Source organism: Aptenodytes patagonicus, chromosome 13 (genome assembly GCF_965638725.1).
Source record: "Aptenodytes patagonicus chromosome 13, bAptPat1.pri.cur, whole genome shotgun sequence".
Taxonomy (NCBI): domain Eukaryota; kingdom Metazoa; phylum Chordata; class Aves; order Sphenisciformes; family Spheniscidae; genus Aptenodytes; species Aptenodytes patagonicus.
Window position 1 is genome coordinate 17,620,148 of NC_134961.1, and position 18,908 is coordinate 17,639,055.

At 42.1% G+C, this 18,908-nt stretch overlaps 1 protein-coding gene across 2 annotated transcripts; it reads right to left on the bottom strand.

Moving 5' to 3' along the window:
- Positions 1-248: 248 nt before the first annotated feature.
- On the bottom strand, positions 249-17,712 carry HAPSTR1 (HUWE1 associated protein modifying stress responses). 2 transcript variants are annotated; one of them, XM_076351362.1, is made up of 4 exons: positions 17,321-17,711; positions 16,278-16,358; positions 11,827-12,102; positions 249-3,555 (listed from the first exon to the last, which is right to left on the bottom strand). In XM_076351362.1, the coding sequence occupies exons 1-4, from the start codon at positions 17,538-17,540 to the stop codon at positions 3,311-3,313; spliced, it is 822 nt and encodes a 273-aa protein (XP_076207477.1). In that variant the 5' UTR covers positions 17,541-17,711; the 3' UTR covers positions 249-3,310. The 2 variants fall into 2 exon arrangements, with proteins under 2 accessions (XP_076207477.1, XP_076207478.1); XM_076351363.1 differs by lacking the exon at positions 16,278-16,358 and having other exon boundaries at positions 17,321-17,712.
- Between the last annotated feature and the right edge of the window lie 1,196 nt (positions 17,713-18,908).

Consider the following 18,908-nt stretch of genomic DNA (forward strand, 5'->3'; position numbering starts at 1 on the left):
TTGCATTCCTAAAGAAAAATCCTACTCTGCAGAAGCAAATAAGCCTGTCAACTCACATGAATCATATCTTGGTTTGGGTTTACAGATGGACTGTTTTATTCAGAAGCTTAAAGAACTACAAAGCAGCCTGATTAGTTGTATTTATTTTTTTTTATTAGGTTTATTATGACTTAGAGTTTCTATTACTCCAGCTGGGTAAACCACATTTGAGAGTAAGTTTAACTGCAGGACTTCAGTTTCAGCCAAAATCATTTTTGCATTACTTTATTGTAATATAGATTTAAATTTAACATTTAAAACTTACTTCATTAATAAGCAAGCCAAGCTCAGTAGCTTCAGTGCAGGATGTACTTTATGTAACTTGCTGCACATTCATGTTAGATTTGATGTACATGGAGAAGAGACCTGTCAACTATACGATTCATAGGAGAAAGCAAAAGTAAGCACCATTTTTACCAAACTAAACAGTTCTCAGTTCAGGGTTTCTTACAGCAAATCAACTCACTTCTGGCTCCAGGAGCTACAGTTAGGATAATAGCTGAAAGCTATTTCCAGAACATCAGTTTTCTACACTGGCACAAGAAATAGTCTTCAAAGCAACAGGTACTGGATTTTTTTTTTATTTTTCTTGAGAGACAACCTGTTCTCCTTGTGTTTACCAGGTGAATACATGCATTTTTGATCATTCTGGCAGAGGTTAACAAAGAGCAAACAACAGTTGGGGCTAAACAAAAAACAATCAAAAAGTTGCCAAATATTTAAGGTACAAGCAAAAAAACATTAATGCAACCAGTTTGATATCTAAGCCTGCTTTCTTTCAAAGAAAAATGGCACAAATTAAAGAGCCAGACAAATTTAGTTTTAGGTGGTACTAGACTGAATTAACACTTCAAAGCATTAAAAGGATTTATTTCACTGCAAGGAAGGGGAGAAGTAATTTGAACAGGCTCCGTATATTTGGGCTAGACCAGAAGCACTGTTACAGTTCAATCCATATATGCAGAACTGATACCAATATGATGTTACCTTTACCACATGTAATAGTAAAGTGTGTTAGAAGTTGCAGAGCATAAGCATCTTAGTTGTACAAGCCAGTTAATGAATAAACAGAAGAGCTGAAGAATGGTTCTCACACATGTCCTTTCTGTTCAGGACTCCAGATTTTTCTTCTGGAACAGAAAAGTCCCTCTGCCAACAGCCTAATAAATACTAACAGATATATTTAGATACCATCTTCAAAATCTCCAAATGAAAACTAGCTTTATACAGTATTAATATTTTACATAAAATAAGTCTTATGAATCGTAGTTAATAGCAGTAACTGAAATTAATGTATACTGAGTCTTTGGGTGATGTGCAAGTTCAGCTATGTAACACAGGTGGGGGCTTTGAACAGTTTTTACTATCTTGCTTTGGACAATTCTTACACTTGTCCCATAAACTACAGAACCTCTAGCTACAGTATTGTGCAACTGTTGACATCTTCAAGAGCTCTTCAATGTAAAGAAATTTGATGGAAGCACCACAAAGCAAGGAAATCATGCTCTTCGTAGAGAGCCTTGAATTCTGAGAATTTAACACATCATTGCTGTCTTGCCTTGACTATAGAACACCAAATGAGAGGACATCAGGGTAAAAAAAAGGAGCAAAACTACAGTGAAGTCTGCTTCAAACAGGGAAGAGAATAGAAAAAAGATCTGACTCTACAAGCATGTAAGCAAAAGTCTTGAAGAGCTGTGTATTAACATGGAGCTCAAGGTGCCTTAACTTAGCTAGAACACCACAGGTTTTTTTAGCATTGTGAATCTAGTATAGCTGCGTTTCATCCAAGAATCAGCCTATGCTTCCAGTTAAAGCATGCATATACCACCTCACTAAATACCCCTTCCCAACTTGCAGGTTTGGAGCTCTTCATTTTCTTATTCTTCCTGTATTATCCCTTTCCTAGGCAGAGATTGAGAGGCCCTAAAAGCCAGAGCTCTCCACCAAAGACTTGCTGCATTTACATGTAAAAACAGTTAGGACACTCTGAGACTGACATATATCCTTCCCCATTCAGAAACAGATTTGCAGCAAGATCAATCTTGATCTCTAGTTCAGTTTTAGATTATGCTTAAGTTATGGCAGCCAGAGTTCAATCCTATGAATGTAAGCTCAACACAAAAAGAAAGCCATTTATCCTTTTAAATTCATCCAGAGCTTTATAATCAACTTCCAGTTTTAAATTATTTTCTTAGCACTTCACAGAACCTGCATGTCACTCCCTCCTGAAGGAGACGGCATCACACAGAATCTTAAGTTAGTCCAAGTTTCCACATGTGACCAGAAGTCTTACTTGTTAGAACACACCCCGTTTCCAACTATTCCCCCTCATTCCCTCTCCTCCCACCCCTCCCAGCAATGGGCAATTACTTCACAAGAAATGTAAAATGGGATATGGGTGTACACAAAACCTACCCTTCACTAATACTGAACAGAAAAGCCTATTTTCCAATTACAGGACATCTTTCTCTAAATTTAGGTCAGCACTGGTGCAGTCTGCACTGTGTATGATTACCACAAGGATAATACCAATAAGTACATATAATTTCTCAAACTGATTTAAAAGCCTATGAAGTTAATTGGGGAAAGTTTAATATTGCTACTTCAGAGCACTAAAACACACAAAGTGAATCCAATAAAGATCATTGTATTGATTCAATATTAAGTATTAATTGCATGACCATCATAGCACCTCTTTACATTATCACACAATCACCAGAATTATCAACTGCTTTTAAAACTAAAAAGGGTACAGTCCAATATTTATAACTTGCACACTGTTACTATATAGAAACTAGGTGCATGGTACAGTGCTGCAAAAATGGAAGCCTGCAGTTTTGACAAAGATGCCAAGTCATGTTGTAGACAATTTCAGTCAAACTGGCAATACTGTTTAAGCAAATACTCAACACAGCAGGAAATAAAGGACAAAAAAAGCATTCTATAACCAAATAAACATCTGAAATTTCCTTTCCCTTTAAGAATACAAGTAAGGTCACTTTTAGCCTTGGAACGGATACATGTTTGCCTATGATGATCTTGCTAACTACTACACAATATCTGATGTCCTCTGCTAAGAATATAGTTTAAGAAAGCCGCAGTTACAAGAGGCATCTAATGTAATATCTAAAATTTCCTTTATGGCAATTATTGAATTCATTTGTCTTAAACAGTGAATATGGAAAGATGGCCTCATGTTTCCTTTTCAATAGTACTCTGAGGATCAAGTGGCTTTCAAGCAGCATGGTGGGTTTGAAATTTTTGCAGTTTAGATCATTCTGTTGCGTTTATGAGTTGGTGAGTCTGTAATGACATCGCCACACTGGGCTGAGGTACGCTTTCTAGTTCCACCATTGTCCAAGTGGAGTGCCATTTCTTCTGATATGAAAGTGTTCAAGTCAACATCATGGAGTCCATTTCTCCTTCGACTAGCATTGGAGCCACTGCTCACGTGAGTGGGCGAGCCTGGGGTACTTGAGCGAACACTTATACTAGCCATTGCACCACTAAGACCTAGGGGAAAAAAGAAAAAGCATTTAGGTCAAACAGCAAAGAAACTTAATACCCCACGTGTGGCAGAAGGGATGACGCTCATCTGACTTCTAGTAAGATGTTAAGGCACTTCACCCTATTATTTGTACCACACTTACCAATTTGAAATCCAGACCACACCTTCCCAGCTTTTAGTCCATATAAGAATCTAGCAATTACTAGAACTGCTTTTTATGACATTAAAAGTGATTTTATACACCAGGTTGTAACAGCACACTATGGCAAATGCTAGCTCCATAAGCATGACATGCTATTCAAAATACATGTACATACTCAAGAGTAGACTATTCCAATATGAAGGCTTCACACTAGATCAATAGTTACACAGAATTAAAATCCCCCTACCAAGGGCTTTCCAGGTTGACTTGGTCTTGTTTCAAACACCACCACCCTGCTCCCTTTCACCCCCTCAGTCACCGTAGTTCAAAAAGAAAACTGCAGTATGACAGCAGATCTCAGGCGGGTCTATACCACAGCTAGTGTTTAAATAAAAGCTTTATTTCATGGCTGCCACTATTAGCCAACACATTAGTATTATCAGAATTCAGAAGAGCACTTACAAATAAAAGAATAAGCCAAGCAAGACCATGTGACAATCCCCCAAAATTTGCTCTTGACAGACGTGATCCAAAACACTATCACAGGTACCCTGCAATCACTTTGGTTTGTGTTCAGGTTATTAATAAACTTTGTTTTAATTAAACATTTTATTTCTTGTAGAAACAAGGCCATAAACAAGAAAACCATGAACTTAATATAAACTTTGTCTTCAGCAATGTTACTATTACAACTTTGCAAAAGTGGGACATTCCAAAACATAAGTTTAGTAAGGGGTAGTACATGAAAGCCTAACAATTCTTCTCAGTTTGGAATTCAGGCTACATTTGCAGATAAACAAGAGCTCAGATATAAGGCAAACATCTTTCCCATCATAACTGCTTCAAATCTGAGTATTATTAGGAAAGTACAAAAAAAATCTGTTGGCCCTAGAAATAAACTACCAAAGCAAGAGTGATGCAGGAAGATGAAGAACAGCAGAACAAGATCTACATCCGTATATTTTTCTAGCAGTAAGAACAAGCAAATGTTTAGCTGTCCAGGAAGATTTCTGCCTCAGTAACCTTCAAAATCTTCAGCTATCTCAGAGGTTCTCTAGTCTTAAATACTCCATACCTTTGTCCAGCCATCACACACCTTGTGTGTGTGCAAAGCCATTTAATACGCATATGCATATCTAGTCAAGTAGGCAGCCAGTGACAAGTAAAGCCTAACAAAACCCTATCTATTAGCTGCTGATAGGCCAAACAAGCAACTTCAGGGGCTCTGTGAGAAGACGACTGCTAGAGCTACTAGATCAGCTGCCAGAAACCTCAATTGGAAGATAAATGCTAAAGCCATCTGCAGCAATGGCAGGTTGATATACAAGTCAGGATAAAACAGGCCAACCAATTTCACTGTTGTACATTACTGTTGAATGAACATTTAAAGCTTAGATCTTGTAGTGTAGCAGCACAGATCTTCCTGTGTAGCAGCACAGGATATACTTTTACACAGATTGGGCATTACGCAACAAGTAGAAACAGCCACTAATCACTGATGCTTTCTTAAAGCTTTTGCTTACAGCTTTAAGTGTTGTTCCAACACAAGTCAGAAGCATGGTTTGAAGTCTGATAGGGACCCTGCAGATTTTATTAATACTAAAATCACCTTTCATTCATGATGGCAGAAAGTATTTAAACAGCAGAAACTGTTTTAGTGAAAAGATAATTCAGAAACAATGTTTGTTCCAGTAATCCCAGGATTAAGGTCAAGCTTAAATTCAAAACCATTATGAGAAGAGGTTCCTATACATCTACCAAAGAAAGTAAAGCAACTAATTGGATGACATATACGTAGTAGCAAAAAACCAATTCAGATACCATAACTTGGATAAACCACTAATGTGCAAGATTTGGGCAGGTAACAAATCACTTCACAATTCAATGACAACAGCAAGTTTAATTTCAACTGGCATGACATACATAGAAAAACATTAATTCATCCTGTACATTTAAATTGGAAAAAGTTTGACAGTGCACAGAAGGTGACATTGTTTCAAACCCAAATTGATTGCAGATATTTCCCCCCACATCACTATTCCAAGCAAAATTGCTCTGAACACACAAGTTCAGTGTTACTTCCACTGAGAGTCAACAATTTACACCATTTATCAGTCATTTACTCACATTATACAACCCATAGCCAAATGACCAATATACTAATTGTTTTATCATGACATCTTTTCATTATGCCTCATGCCCAAGTAAAGATAGAAAAAATTATTTAAAATAAGCCCCAAAACTGACCTGTGATGCAAAAATACATTTTCTGGCATCACTCAAGAACTATGTTTAAGCAAAGCCTTTTCAAGCAACAAGCATTTTTTAAAATAGCAGATATAAGTCAGAATTAAGAGATGCATGTGTAATATGCTGCAGCATATTCTAAAACAGACTACCAAGGTTTGCAAGCAATGCCTCAAGCAGGCATTAACTTTCCAGTATTTAGGTAATACTGAATCACTGTACATTTAAATACACAAACAGCCTTCAGGAGATAATCAAGAAGTTAAAATCTTCAATCAAACCTGATGTCAAATGCAGGAGAGTAGTTTTGAATTAATTTCTACAAAGATAGGAGTACAAGGATATTGCATCACAACATGGACCTCTAGTTGCAGTTTAATCTTGCATCTCATACAGGTATTTAATACTGAACTAGTAAGTAACACTCATTACTGAGTATGTTAGACTCAGTGACAATTTGGTATCAGTTACTGGCAGTTAACCATATCACACAGCACTACACATCAATCCAAGAGCAGAACTGTCAAACATAACATCTAGATCACAGTTTAGGATTGGGTAATCAAGCTAACATGTAAGAGTCAGAAAGAAAATTTGAGGCATGCACTGAAATACCAAGTTGCCATTTCATGGAAGCAAAGTCTTTGAAGACAATCAGCAATGCAATAAAAAAGTTCTATTTTTTGTTGACAGAGAAAGCATCTTTCAGGATCTGAGACTGAACTGTGATCCACGGTTCATTCTTTCTTGGAAAGTTGTTGTAATGCGAAGAGGAAATCTCAGAAAAGCCATTTATTGTGAATTATTCCGAGTTTAAGTTTTCAGTGGATCTCTGAGACCTCTTGCCAAAGCATTTAACCATTTAAAGCAGAAAGCAAGCAGTAATAGATACTAGGAAGTAGTAAGATGACATGACTGTTAGCAACACCATTTCACAACCTCAAATTTCTATATTGTTATTAACATGACCTAATCACAGGCACATCAGTTTTGTCTCTATAACAGGATAGAGATTCAAACAGCTACTAAAGTGTCTTTACTTCTTTCATGATCTTATGACCACCCCTGAAGTCTCCCACTGCTTTCTACAGGAGACATTTCCTTTTTTACAAGAGGCCTTTACGAAAGGACATGTGGCTCTTTCTCCCTTTTTAAACTTGAAAGGATTGAAGTGGAGGGCATACCTGAAATATTTTGCAGTACTTATTACATTCTCACTCCTGCCATATCTTTCAGTCAAATCATCAACAACATGGTGTTTCATAGCCAGTAATTTCAAAGAACTCTGCTTTTATCTGAAGCTACGTTCTAAAGCATTTATTACAGTACTATTAGACAAAATCTGCAGTGTAGAAGAAATTGTGACCAATACTACTTAATTTATAACTAAGTAACCTCCAAAACTATCAAGTGATTAGAATGCTTGGCTAAAAGTATGTGTTTTATGGAGTACGAAATACTTAAGGTAAATAAAACTGTAAACTCATAATTAGGTAGTTTATCACCACTGGCCTAATAAACTGAAGATGCCATTTTATCTGTACTACAACCATGTCCATAATGAGTATGAGTTATTCAGGTCACTACCACAGCATAATATACTGGATAACTACTGTTCAGTATAGTAATAGTATTAACTATTGTTTTCCAGAAGTTTTAATCAGGAAGTATCAAAAAGAACATTCACGCTTAGATAAGTGTGACTAAAGCAGGAATTAGTTAATAACCCCAGATAAATACAAAATGGCATGCAGACAGATCCTTGTCACTCCTCTATGTCCTACTCACCCTTTCACAGTACTGCTCAAAGAGCAAGTTTTAGCAGTACATACCAATACACAATTCTATGATAGCTATATATATACACAACCTTTAAGTTAAACTCTTTCAGACTAATCTGAACTCTGCTCTCCCATCCCCTCTATCAACTGCTTCTTCTCCACTCTGCTAACAACTGCTGGTGTTTTATATTGCAGTTTAATATTTTGAAAAGAGAATAAGAAGGCCTAATGGAAATTCAGGCTCTTTAAAGGGGCCAAGCTACACATTTCTACATGTTAGAGCAAGGGTTCCACCCCCCAAGACTGAATCACATTAAATGATGTACATCAACATTAAAGCTAAGGAGCAAATTAACTAACTCCCTCACTGCGCTGTTGCTCATTCACATCATTTTTAGTTAAGAATGCTCAAGTCTAATGCATTTCAGCATTGCCTTCCCATGCTTGCTTCTTCCCCTTCTCAAAATCATAGCATTTTCTTGCATTATGGTGGGAGAACAGTTTATAAAGCATGGAGCATATTCCACATTAAAAGACCACAGCATCATTTCAAACATGGACTGTGCACAGCCACCAGCACTGCAAGACTTAGTATGCTGGCTACAGCCAAGCAGAAAATGACCTGGCACATGTCAGCTTTTGGGAATCTTATGACTGTTATCTCAGTTTGATGTAATGCTGTCATTTGAAACTCTTCTCTTACAGAATTGGATATGGCAATATGCATCCAGAAAGTAGGTGAAGATACATCCATACCTATGCTAACTGCAATGACATTTTAGGGTCTGGTGTAAGTTAAAAACCCAACTTTGTATTTAAGATGTTGAAAAATAAAGGTATTTACTTTCTATTATCACATCTTAAAGTGCTAAGCATCAAATGCACAGTTCTTGAAGTTTCAGAAAAATCCACTTAACTTCACAGTAAAATAGCATCTACTACCTTGAGCTAACTACTCAGCTTTTCTTGAAGGCTTTAATTTCTTTTCAGGTATTCACAGTTCAAGTTTCCAGCCATGTTTTATTTCAAAGGTCACCCATCAGCACACTAACAATGGAAAGCTGATATTAAGGGCAAAGATTTTTTTTATTTACCAGAGTTCAACTATCTCAAGAGGTTACTTAGTTCCAAAAACTCATTCTCAAGTACCCTTAAGTTACACTAAAGATTTCAGTAACAGCTGCACAGCATATGTGCCATAGAGTTAAAAGAAAAGGTAGATCACATACACCTTAAACATTCTTGTGTCAGTACAGCTTTGTCATGATCATTTTGCTTTTAGCTACTGTAACAAGTCTTGAAAGCAGAACAGTAGAGAAGAACAAGTTTCCTTATAGCATAAAGACTACTGATAACTAATATCAGAAGATTAAATTTTGGGTTCAAAATCCCTAGTTTTCATCAAGAAAACTATTAACTACCTTGCAGAGCTATAATATAGGTCAGACATAACCAGGTTTGAGATAGAAGAGATAAGGTTAAAAACCCAATTTTAACAGATTTCTCTTCAGATGCAGCATAGTTTTAAGATTGTACAGATACCTAAAGATACTACCCTTCTCTAATGTTTTAGTCTAGGGCATACACCTAGAATCGTGTTTGATGTTCCAGGAAATGTTTAATTGTAAGCTACTTGGACAGAAGCTGTGGTAACACAGTTTTCAGATGTGATTATGAAGCATTTAGAGGTTACATGATCAAAATACAGATATTTCCCCCATCAAAGAGCAAGATCAACAAGTTATAGGAGCATGGTCTTTAGACATGTTAGTACCTATTTCTGAGAAGTCAATAAGCCAGCTCAACTTCAACAGAGCTTTACTTGGTGTCATAATACAACAGATTCATACCTATCCCTGCTTCACTAAGAGAGACCTTGCTTAGAGCAGCAAGTTTTAGCATTACCCATCAAATCTAATTCAGCCCATCCACATTACCAATAGAGAAATACTCCATTTCCACAGGAAGCCTACCAGCACAAAACAGACTCACTCCTTTACATGCCAGTCAAAAATTCCCCTTAAAGCTTTAGTCCTGAACACCTGTTGAGATTGCTACTCACTATCATCAGGTTTTCTCATGTTTCCTCACAATACCTAAAAGCAGTGAATCACTTTTAAACAGCCTGCCAAAAATGAAAATAAACATAGCCCTACAGAGGACATTAATTTACACACACCTGAAGATCCTACACAGGTTTCAACATCAAAACACAGTTCTGAAGCCCTGTGATAAATAGGAAAATAGTTCAGGAGATAGTTTAACCACAGCTTCCTTAATGTTAAAGAAAAGGAGGGGAGAAGCTGGAGAAACACAGACATTGTAGGCGATAACCTAAAAACAGTTATGAGGCCAAATACAAGCCTAGTCACTAAAGGATTGACACAAATGCTTTTGTGCTGAAGACCAGATTGAAACTGATATCAGGAGAACCTAATCCAGAAGGTGACTGACATGTAATCTTGTCAACCAGCTGATGAAGGGGAAGAGTGCATTTCTAGCCCCTGCAGTGCCAGTACAGAGCAGAGAACTTCCTACAGTCCTCATGACCCTGTATTAGGTTATGAAATATGAAAAAACTTTATACTTCATGGTTCAGATTCCCATGCTATATATAGAAGTGATTTCCATAAACCACCTCTATACAAAGCAGATGCTACGAAACAATACAAGGACATGGAGAGCCGTATTAGCAATAAAAAAATGCCTCTGAGTTTACTCTGCTCAAGAGCTCACTGTGCTGAAGTGAGTCTACCCAGCTTACTCCCACCTGAGAGTAAGCCTTTACAGTTAAAACCAAGTGCACACCGGATTCAACTAGTGTCAGAAAACAAGATTTTTTTTTTAAGAGGGTGTTTATCACATCAGGTGAGAGCCAGCTTCTGCAGTTGTTCTCCTCATGAAGTTAGCTTTACCTACTGAATAAACAATACTGGTGCACAGAATTCTCTAGCCAGCTTCCAATATGAGAAGGAAAACTGACAAAAACTACATGACTGGGTGGAAGCATGCTTGATTTAAACAGCAACAGAGCAGCAAACAATACCAGAATTTGGCTGTCACCTAGACAGTAAGTGTCTGGCTTATATATCTTGAAAAACCACCACAGCATAGCAGAAGCAAAGACTGCACTTTCAGGAATCCACTCATCTAATTAACTCATTAATTCCACCCCCCCACTGAGACTACTGAGACAGTAAAAATTTCATTTAAGTTTCACAGGTTGTACTTCTAGATAGCTTGATTTTTTACTTTTAGAATGGTCTACTATTTATACAAGGTATCAGCTACCTTTTAGCATTTCAGAAGGCATAGAACCCACAGGTGAACTTCATTTCACCTCAGGAGCAATTTAAAACACATTTTTCTTTATCACTTGCTAGGTAACAGTCCAATGCAGAATAAGCTACTGCATATTCACTGAAAAGGAGAAAAGATACACCACCAACATTATTGGTGGTGGCAAGGAAGAAAATTCAGTATGACACTGGAAGACATTTAAGACTGAAAGTGAACTAGAACTAAGTTCTGGACAGGAATCAATTATTGCAACGACATGCAAGTGAAGTACCCTTTCCAGGATACTTTAAGTAGAATGCTAAACCATATTATCCAGTGCATAACAACAAGGGTACTGGAGTGAAGGTACCCCAGAGACAGCTTCAGACATCAAATTCCCTCCCTAACCCTGCAAAAATTTGCTAGTTATTTGCTACTAGTCAAATCTTAACTAGTTGCTAGCATAGTATTATCATTTTCCAAGAATTCTGTTTACTTTAGCATTGGTATGAATGCTAAGTCCCTTCATGCTTCAAAAACACTACCAAAAGTTGATACTTAACTGTTGAGTTCACAGCTGTAGAGTATTACAGATCCAAACCCCATGTTTACACAATACCTTTTCATCATTCAAAATATTTGACTATGCAACTTTAGTAGCTACATGCCTTATACATGCAAAAACTCCCTCGAGAATTAAGGAGATACCTTCAGCTGGAACATCAGGTACATGACACATTATGACACCAATAATGGCCAAGAGCCAGACATGCTTTAAGAACCCCCACCCAATTTTAACCAAGTAGTATTGAAAAAATTAGTGTTACCATGCAGAGCTATGGCTTCACGGAAGGGTTGCAAATCAGTCTCTACAGATGAGCTAGTTTCTGTTGAAGTAGCTCGGTTAGGGGATACTACAGTCAGTCTTGGGGGAGCTCTAGAATTTCTTGGAGGAGGAACTTTTCCACATAGGAAGCTGATCAAGTCTTCTCTACGAATAGTTCTTCTGCGTTTTTTAACCCAAGCTAACACATCCTTATTTCGACGCTGATAGCCAATCTGAATTCCTACATCAAAGCTTCGCTGATGGGCATCCACACTTTCTGCAAGAAGACAGAAAAAAGCTTTCTTAGTAAGTGTTACAGATAGAGCAATGTATAGTATGGCACATCACTGATATGGCTTCCAGTCAACCATGGGAAAGTAGTATATCTTCTACAGGTTACTGTAACGCAGTACCAAGTTAGCTGTAACAAATTAGCTTGCATTGAAGCTGAGTCATATTAAACCTAAAGAGAACATTAGCTAAAAAGTTCCACCCCCTTTACAAGTCAACAGCAACTCAAGCACCACCTAAACAGCATTTACTATACTTCAGGTCAACACTACAGCACTGTTTATGAAACCATGTTGTATTAACATTAAAAACATGCTTTGAGCTTCTCCATCTGAGGAAGGTACTTAAAATCAACAGACAATGCACTTTAAGAGACATACTCTTAAAGTGCATTGGCACAGTCAAGAAACCCCACAAAACCAAAAGGAATAACTGCTTCTCTTGATTCTGACAGGTAAGGAATTTCCATAAAACTCACCATTCCTTTAGAGTCCCTCTAGTTTCATCTGATGTTCAATTGCAGAGGCAATTCACAGGAGGCCATAATTTTGAAACTAGTTAGAACACAAGTGTCCCCAATGCCTTTCAATTAGGCAACATACCATTTACAAAGGAAGTGTAAAAAAATTTCCTTCCCCATTTAAGATCCCATTGCAAATTTGATATACAAAAGCTTTAAACACATTATCTGCAATTAATCCTACTAAAAAATGCAGTTTCATTCTCCATTGATGTAATTGGTCACCTGTACACATCAGTTATAACTGTGCCTCTAAGAAGCACTCTTAAATGCCTTATATTACACTGCTTTCAAACTTCAGCAAGTACATTTCTGCCTACTAGTTTAAGCATGAGTAAGTTTCAGACAACAGTAACAGGTGGTACAAACCATATTCTCTACACAATTATGCTCATCTTGTTTGTCATAGATTTGTTATCACAGCTTTGCCAACAGCTATTTCAGTTTTATGAAAATTACTGCTCTGTTAGCTCTTGCTCCATTAAAAGACATCAACATAGCCACTCCAATTTCATTTACTTGATTTCCATAGATTTTTTAAACCTGGTAGAGCTGATTAAAACAGCTTTTTATATTCTTGCTTCACTAATGAAGTCCAACTTAAGAGCCATTTGCCCAGAACAATATTAAGATTTATTTAAGAACACCTGTCCAAGATACTGGTTTACAGGTAAGCAGTGACATACACATCTAATCTAGTTCTCACACTCAAAAAAAACCCAAAAATAATCACTATTAAATGCTATTCTTAAACTTATGTTCTAAGGCATCACTGCATGGTCCACAAAAGACAGCACTAAAATCTACACTATCAAAGAACAGCACTTCAAACATAACACAGCCTACCAAAAAAAGAAAAACATCTCAAGTTGTTCATAGCTAAATCTTGGGGCTTTTAGAACAGAAACTATACAGGTATACATAGAGTACACTTAACATGTTACTTTTATGCACTCGAAAGAGTATTTTGCCTATGCTGCTTTGTAATCAAAAGGCTAGAAGATTTACAAATGCTAATTCCTGTGAAAGCAATGGCAACATGACAGATTATTCCTCCAACCATTTTATACACCACAGCAGCTAAGGCTCCAATGCACTCAGTAAAAGCTATCTAAAGACTCTGGAGCTAATTTGGAAACTGACAGTATTCCTTTAATCACTTCCTGAAATACCATGAGAAAGTCCTTCTGAGAGGTGGGGAGCCCAGCTTTACATCAATAACCTTCTTTCCTTGTACACCAGAATGCTTTACAAAGGACTAACTATGAACTAGTTATGAGGTCAAACACACTGACAGCTGATGTAGCCTGGACAAATTTCAAGCATCATTACCCTGGGAAAGATTAGATTTTCATGGTAAAAGCTACAACTACTTTGTTTACAAAGTTAAACTGGCAAAATATAAGCAGTCAAGTTGCCTACATCCTGAAATTACTAAGTCAAAACTAACATCACCAAACATTTAGCTTTTTTTAATAAAAATAAGGTAAATTGTAGGCTCAGAAGTCTTATTCTAGTATATACCCAAGACTTTCTACAGCAGCCTTAAGTTCTAAATCCTACATTACAAGCAATGCCTTCACTTCTTTAGTGCAATCTGGAAGATAATCAAATGTCTTTAAATGAGGCCTCTATCACCAGCACCAGTCAAATTTGTGATCCAAGACCTTCACAGTGTGGTGATATTAAACTTCTAATCTATTTTCAGAAAACTGCTGACATTCAAGACATCATGGCATTCTCCTTATGCACTCTTCCTCATGCAGCACTTGTTAAAAAGAATTTTGAGGCATCAAAATTCCAAACATTTATCAGATCAGAAACCAGCTGACAGGGGAAGGGGCCATTTGTGGTGTTCAGTTTACCACACCAAGTATTTCTCCAGTGGTTTGACAGAGTCCTCCAAAACATGAACATTACTGAGTATGTGAGAAACAATAGGAGATTTTTAAAGAACCATTTTCATCACTAGGGAGGCAAATTCACATTAAGAGACTCCAACTTGTCTAGTATGCCAGTGCCTAGTAGTTCTACCTGTGTTCTCAACAAATTTCTACCCACTTGGAAGTTAATTTAAAATTGAAAGATGGCAGTTCTGAATAACTGAGGGACTTCAGCACTTCTTAAAAACCTGTTTTAAGGAAAGATTTGTTTCAGGTGCTGCTTTTTGAAGTATTACATTACACCTGACTGAAGACAGCTTCCTACTTAAATTCTAGTTCCCTGATCACCACATACATAGTCTTCTGTTAATCACATTATTGCAGAAAAATAGGGCTCATTTTGCCTATAGCAAAAAGTAATCAAATGATGTAACCAAAAATAAATAGCCTAAGTCTTTGCAGTAAAGATGCTGTAAGGGAGAGCAATGCCATTTGTAAGAGACGACTATAATTATTCCAGACAACTTATTAACACTACCTGCTGCTACTCTAGCACCATACTCAAGTGACTAGTGTCCCAGACCACGTTCTAGTGACCCACTCCCTCAGGCCAACACCTACCTTGTTATGTGATGTGCTGCCCCTTTATATGACCTATGACATATACACAACATCCAAATGCACTTTCTGCAAGAGTCAAGTCTCTGGCAGCAAGGGTTATGCATCTACATTTCCTCCTTGCTCTGTTCACATCTGTCAGAAACCTGATCAGCCATCACAAACATGTTACTAAGTTCAATTGTTTAAAGCAAATCCAAAATGGGAAAACTGGAGACAAATGAAAGAACATGCAGGTAGAACTAGAGATAATGCTGTACAGACCAAGAAAAAACACCCCCCCACAACTCAATAAAAATTAAACTGCAAGTCAGAAAAACAACAATTTGGAACTTTAAAGTTTTTTCCTTCCTAGCAATGTGCCCATTTAAGCCTCCACTGATATAGATATCATCTTCGTACAATCTTTTAAATAAGATAGAAACCACCAAATGATTCTTCTGCAGACAAGAATTCTTTTGACAACCCAAAGAACAGCAGAGTTCAGAAACAGATCCTGACAAGTAGAAACACACAGTAAACCAGCACCAAAGCATAGCCACGTGCAGAGTGCACTCTTATCAAAGTTTTGGCTAACACTGCTTTCTTACAGCCACCCTGGACACAGTCATAATGACATTCTAGTGCCTAAAATAAACTGGGAGGCTTACTTAAGAAGCCTGTCACAAGAAGATAAAACTTTGTCACTAACATCTATGGAGAATTTTACAAACACTAAACCCAACCTATGCTTCACTGCAAGTGTACATGTATTATACTGATATCCCAACGTTTAATACACCATGAAATACACAAAATGCAGGAAACTTAAGTACTGTTTAATAAGCCATTGCACTCTTCCCTTGAATTCATGAGCGCGAGCCACACAAAAAAAACATCCTTTTTCAAGAGTCTCGAAGTAAAACAGCTTTTAAGTTATTAGTCACTGACACGAGACAACAGAAAAGATTCAGCTACCGTCAGCTAAAGTGGCCCAGGGAAAACCTGCAAGATTCAGGAAGCAGTCTCGGGTTAGATTTTATCAGGGTGAATAAGAGACATTAACAGGCCCTGCTTATGAGTAAGCCGGGGCAGGAGGCAGAACGGGGCCTGGCTCGGCGGGGAGGGCTGCCAGGGCAGCATGGGGGGGCAGCCCCTTACCTTTGTAGAGGTTGGTGACCGCAGTGGCGGCGTTCTGGAAGGGGACCCAGAGGGAGAGCCCCGGCTGCTGGCACACCCGGTCTGCAGGGAGGGAAGGACACACGCTGTTTATTTTGGAGTCACCAACTCCGAACGGCCATGTTAGGTTTCGCCATTTTGTTCCACCTTCCGAAGGCAACTCGGCATCAGGGCCGAGAAGGGCGGGCCGGCAGCGGCCCGGTCCCGGGCAGCGGGCGCGGCGGCGGCGCCCCCAGCCCGCCGGGGAAGCGCCCTGCCCGGCCCCCGCCCGAAGCCCCCGCCGCACAATGGGGCCGGCCCCTCACTTCGCCATTTTGTCGGAGCCTCTTCCCTGGGCTGGGCGTCAGGAGCCGCCGCCGCCGGCAGAGCCGGGCTTCCCGGTCTGCCCCCACCCTCCCCGCCCCCGGAGTCCGCCGCTCCCCGGGCATTCACAGGGCTCGCCCCCGCCGGCCGGGACCCTCCCGGCGCGGCCCCCCGCCGAGGCCGCTCTCCGCCGGAGCGCCCTGCCTCCCCGGGGCCGACAGGGCCCCGCCGGCCGCCCTCCCGTGCCGACCCCTTCGCCAGTCGCCCGTCCGGGGCAGGGGGCGAGGGGGGGGAGGGGGACTGGTTGGCGAGGCCAGGCCGACTCAAGAGCCAGCCCAGCGGCTCCGCCGGCCCAGGCCGCTCCGCTGGAGGCCGCGAATGGCGATGTCCGGGCAGCGGCCGCGGTTCCCCCTCACGCCATTTTGTTTTCCCGTCTGCCTCTATGGACGGGCGCGGAGCCCCCGGGCCGGAAGCCCGCTCCTCCCCCTGCCCAGGCCGCTCTCGCCGCCACATCCCTTTTGTGACGCCGCAGCCCCGTTCCCACCCCACCCCCGGCGGCTCCGCGCCTCTGCGACCCCTCCGCCGCCGCCGCCACATCTCCGGGCCCGGCCTCGGCCCCAAACCCACCGCGCTCGGGCTCCACCGCCCGCCAAGCCCCGTCCCGCCCCAGCCGCCTCGGCAGTGCGCCCCCTCCCCGCCGCCCCCCCTCCCGCGGGGCTCACCCTTGTAGAGCTGCGCCACGGCGGTGGCCGAGTTCTGGAAGAGGTGCCAGAGCTTCTGCTGCTTGTGCTCGGGCTGCGCCGCCGCCTCGTCCTGCAGCTCCGGGGCCAGCGCCTCCTCCTGCTCGGCCTCGGCCAGGCACTGCCGCTCCCACTTGCTGAACCAGTGCTCGGGCCCGTGCTCCTGGATCTCCGCTTCACCCTCCTCCTTCTTGTCCTCCATCCTCCGGCCGACTCCGCGTCCCTCCGCGTCGCCGCGCAGGCCCGGCCCCGCCGGACAACCGCGCTCGCCTCCCCTCCGCAGCTGGGCCGGCCCTACCTCACCCCCATGCTCCCGGGCCCGGCCCGCCCGTCCGCCGGCTCCAAACACACTGAGCGCCGGCGCCGCCCCGAGCACAGTAAAACCCCGTCGGAGACGCCTGGGAACTGCTGCCGCCCAGCGCCCGCCCCCGCCACCCGACTGGTCGCCGCTGCCCCGGCACCGCCGGTTTGAACGGCATCTCCGGCCCTCACTGGGCCGCCTGCACGCCCATCAAGCGAGACGTACGGCAAGGCGGGCCCGACCGCAAGAGTGGTTACGCCGTCACACACCCGTGCGCAGATGTCGCCGGCCGCGAGGCGCAGGCGCAGTGGCCTCCCCCGCCGCCCTCGGCCTGCGCTGGCCCCTCCCCCTGGCGTGATGCGCCGGGCCCTGAGGCGGCTCCGCCCGCCGGCGCCCCTCACCCCCGGCCGGGCCCGGGTCGCAGCCGGCGCGGGCCTGGGCGGCAGCTCGGGGGCCTGGGGCCCCGCCAGGGCCGCAGCGGGGCTGCGCGGGCCGGGGTGCCCGCGGGGGCAGGGCAGGGCGGGTCTGCCATCTTGGCGCTGGGGCCTTCCCCGAGCGGGATAAGGCGTTGCCCCGCCTCGGGCTTCCCCCAGCCGCCGCCGGCGGGGCCGAAGCCCGTGAGGTGACAGCCGGCCGCCGCGCTGCCCACCTGAGGGGCAGATCCTCGCCCGGGAGGTGGTTTCCTCCGCCCGGCCTGCGGCCGAGGCCGGGGCCAGGCCCGGGGGAAAATGGCTGCCGCGCAGGGACGGAGGGCCGGTGCTGAGCCCTGTTGCACGGCCAAGCCCGGCTCCAGCGCCTGAGAGGGCAAGGTGTCGGCCGGGAGTTTTGCACTGCGGGTTCAAACCCTTGCGATCCCTTTTCTGCCATTTTCACACTTTTATTATGTACCGTTTCTAGTAGTGTATTTGCACTGTACCAGGCAAAATTCCAACAAACGGGCAGAAATCACAGCTTCTTTGCACGTGTTTAAAGCACTCATTTAGTGCACGATCTCTTCCAAATGCTGCTGTGAAAATCATCTTCCTAACTGCTCCAGCCACGCTACTCCTTTCAGTCAAAGCAAATGTCCCCCTGAGCCAGCGTGTGAGCCAAGCCATGACTTGGTATAGAAACACCGATCAGCCAGCAGGCACCTTCCGTTTCCCTCTCCATCCTCTATAAAATACTCCCATCTCTTTTTTTGTTGTTGCTGTAGTGCAAAGGCTGGACATACCTGCAGCTGGTTTTGCATCCACTGTCCTGAGTCTGCAATGCCACTGCTCCATGCGT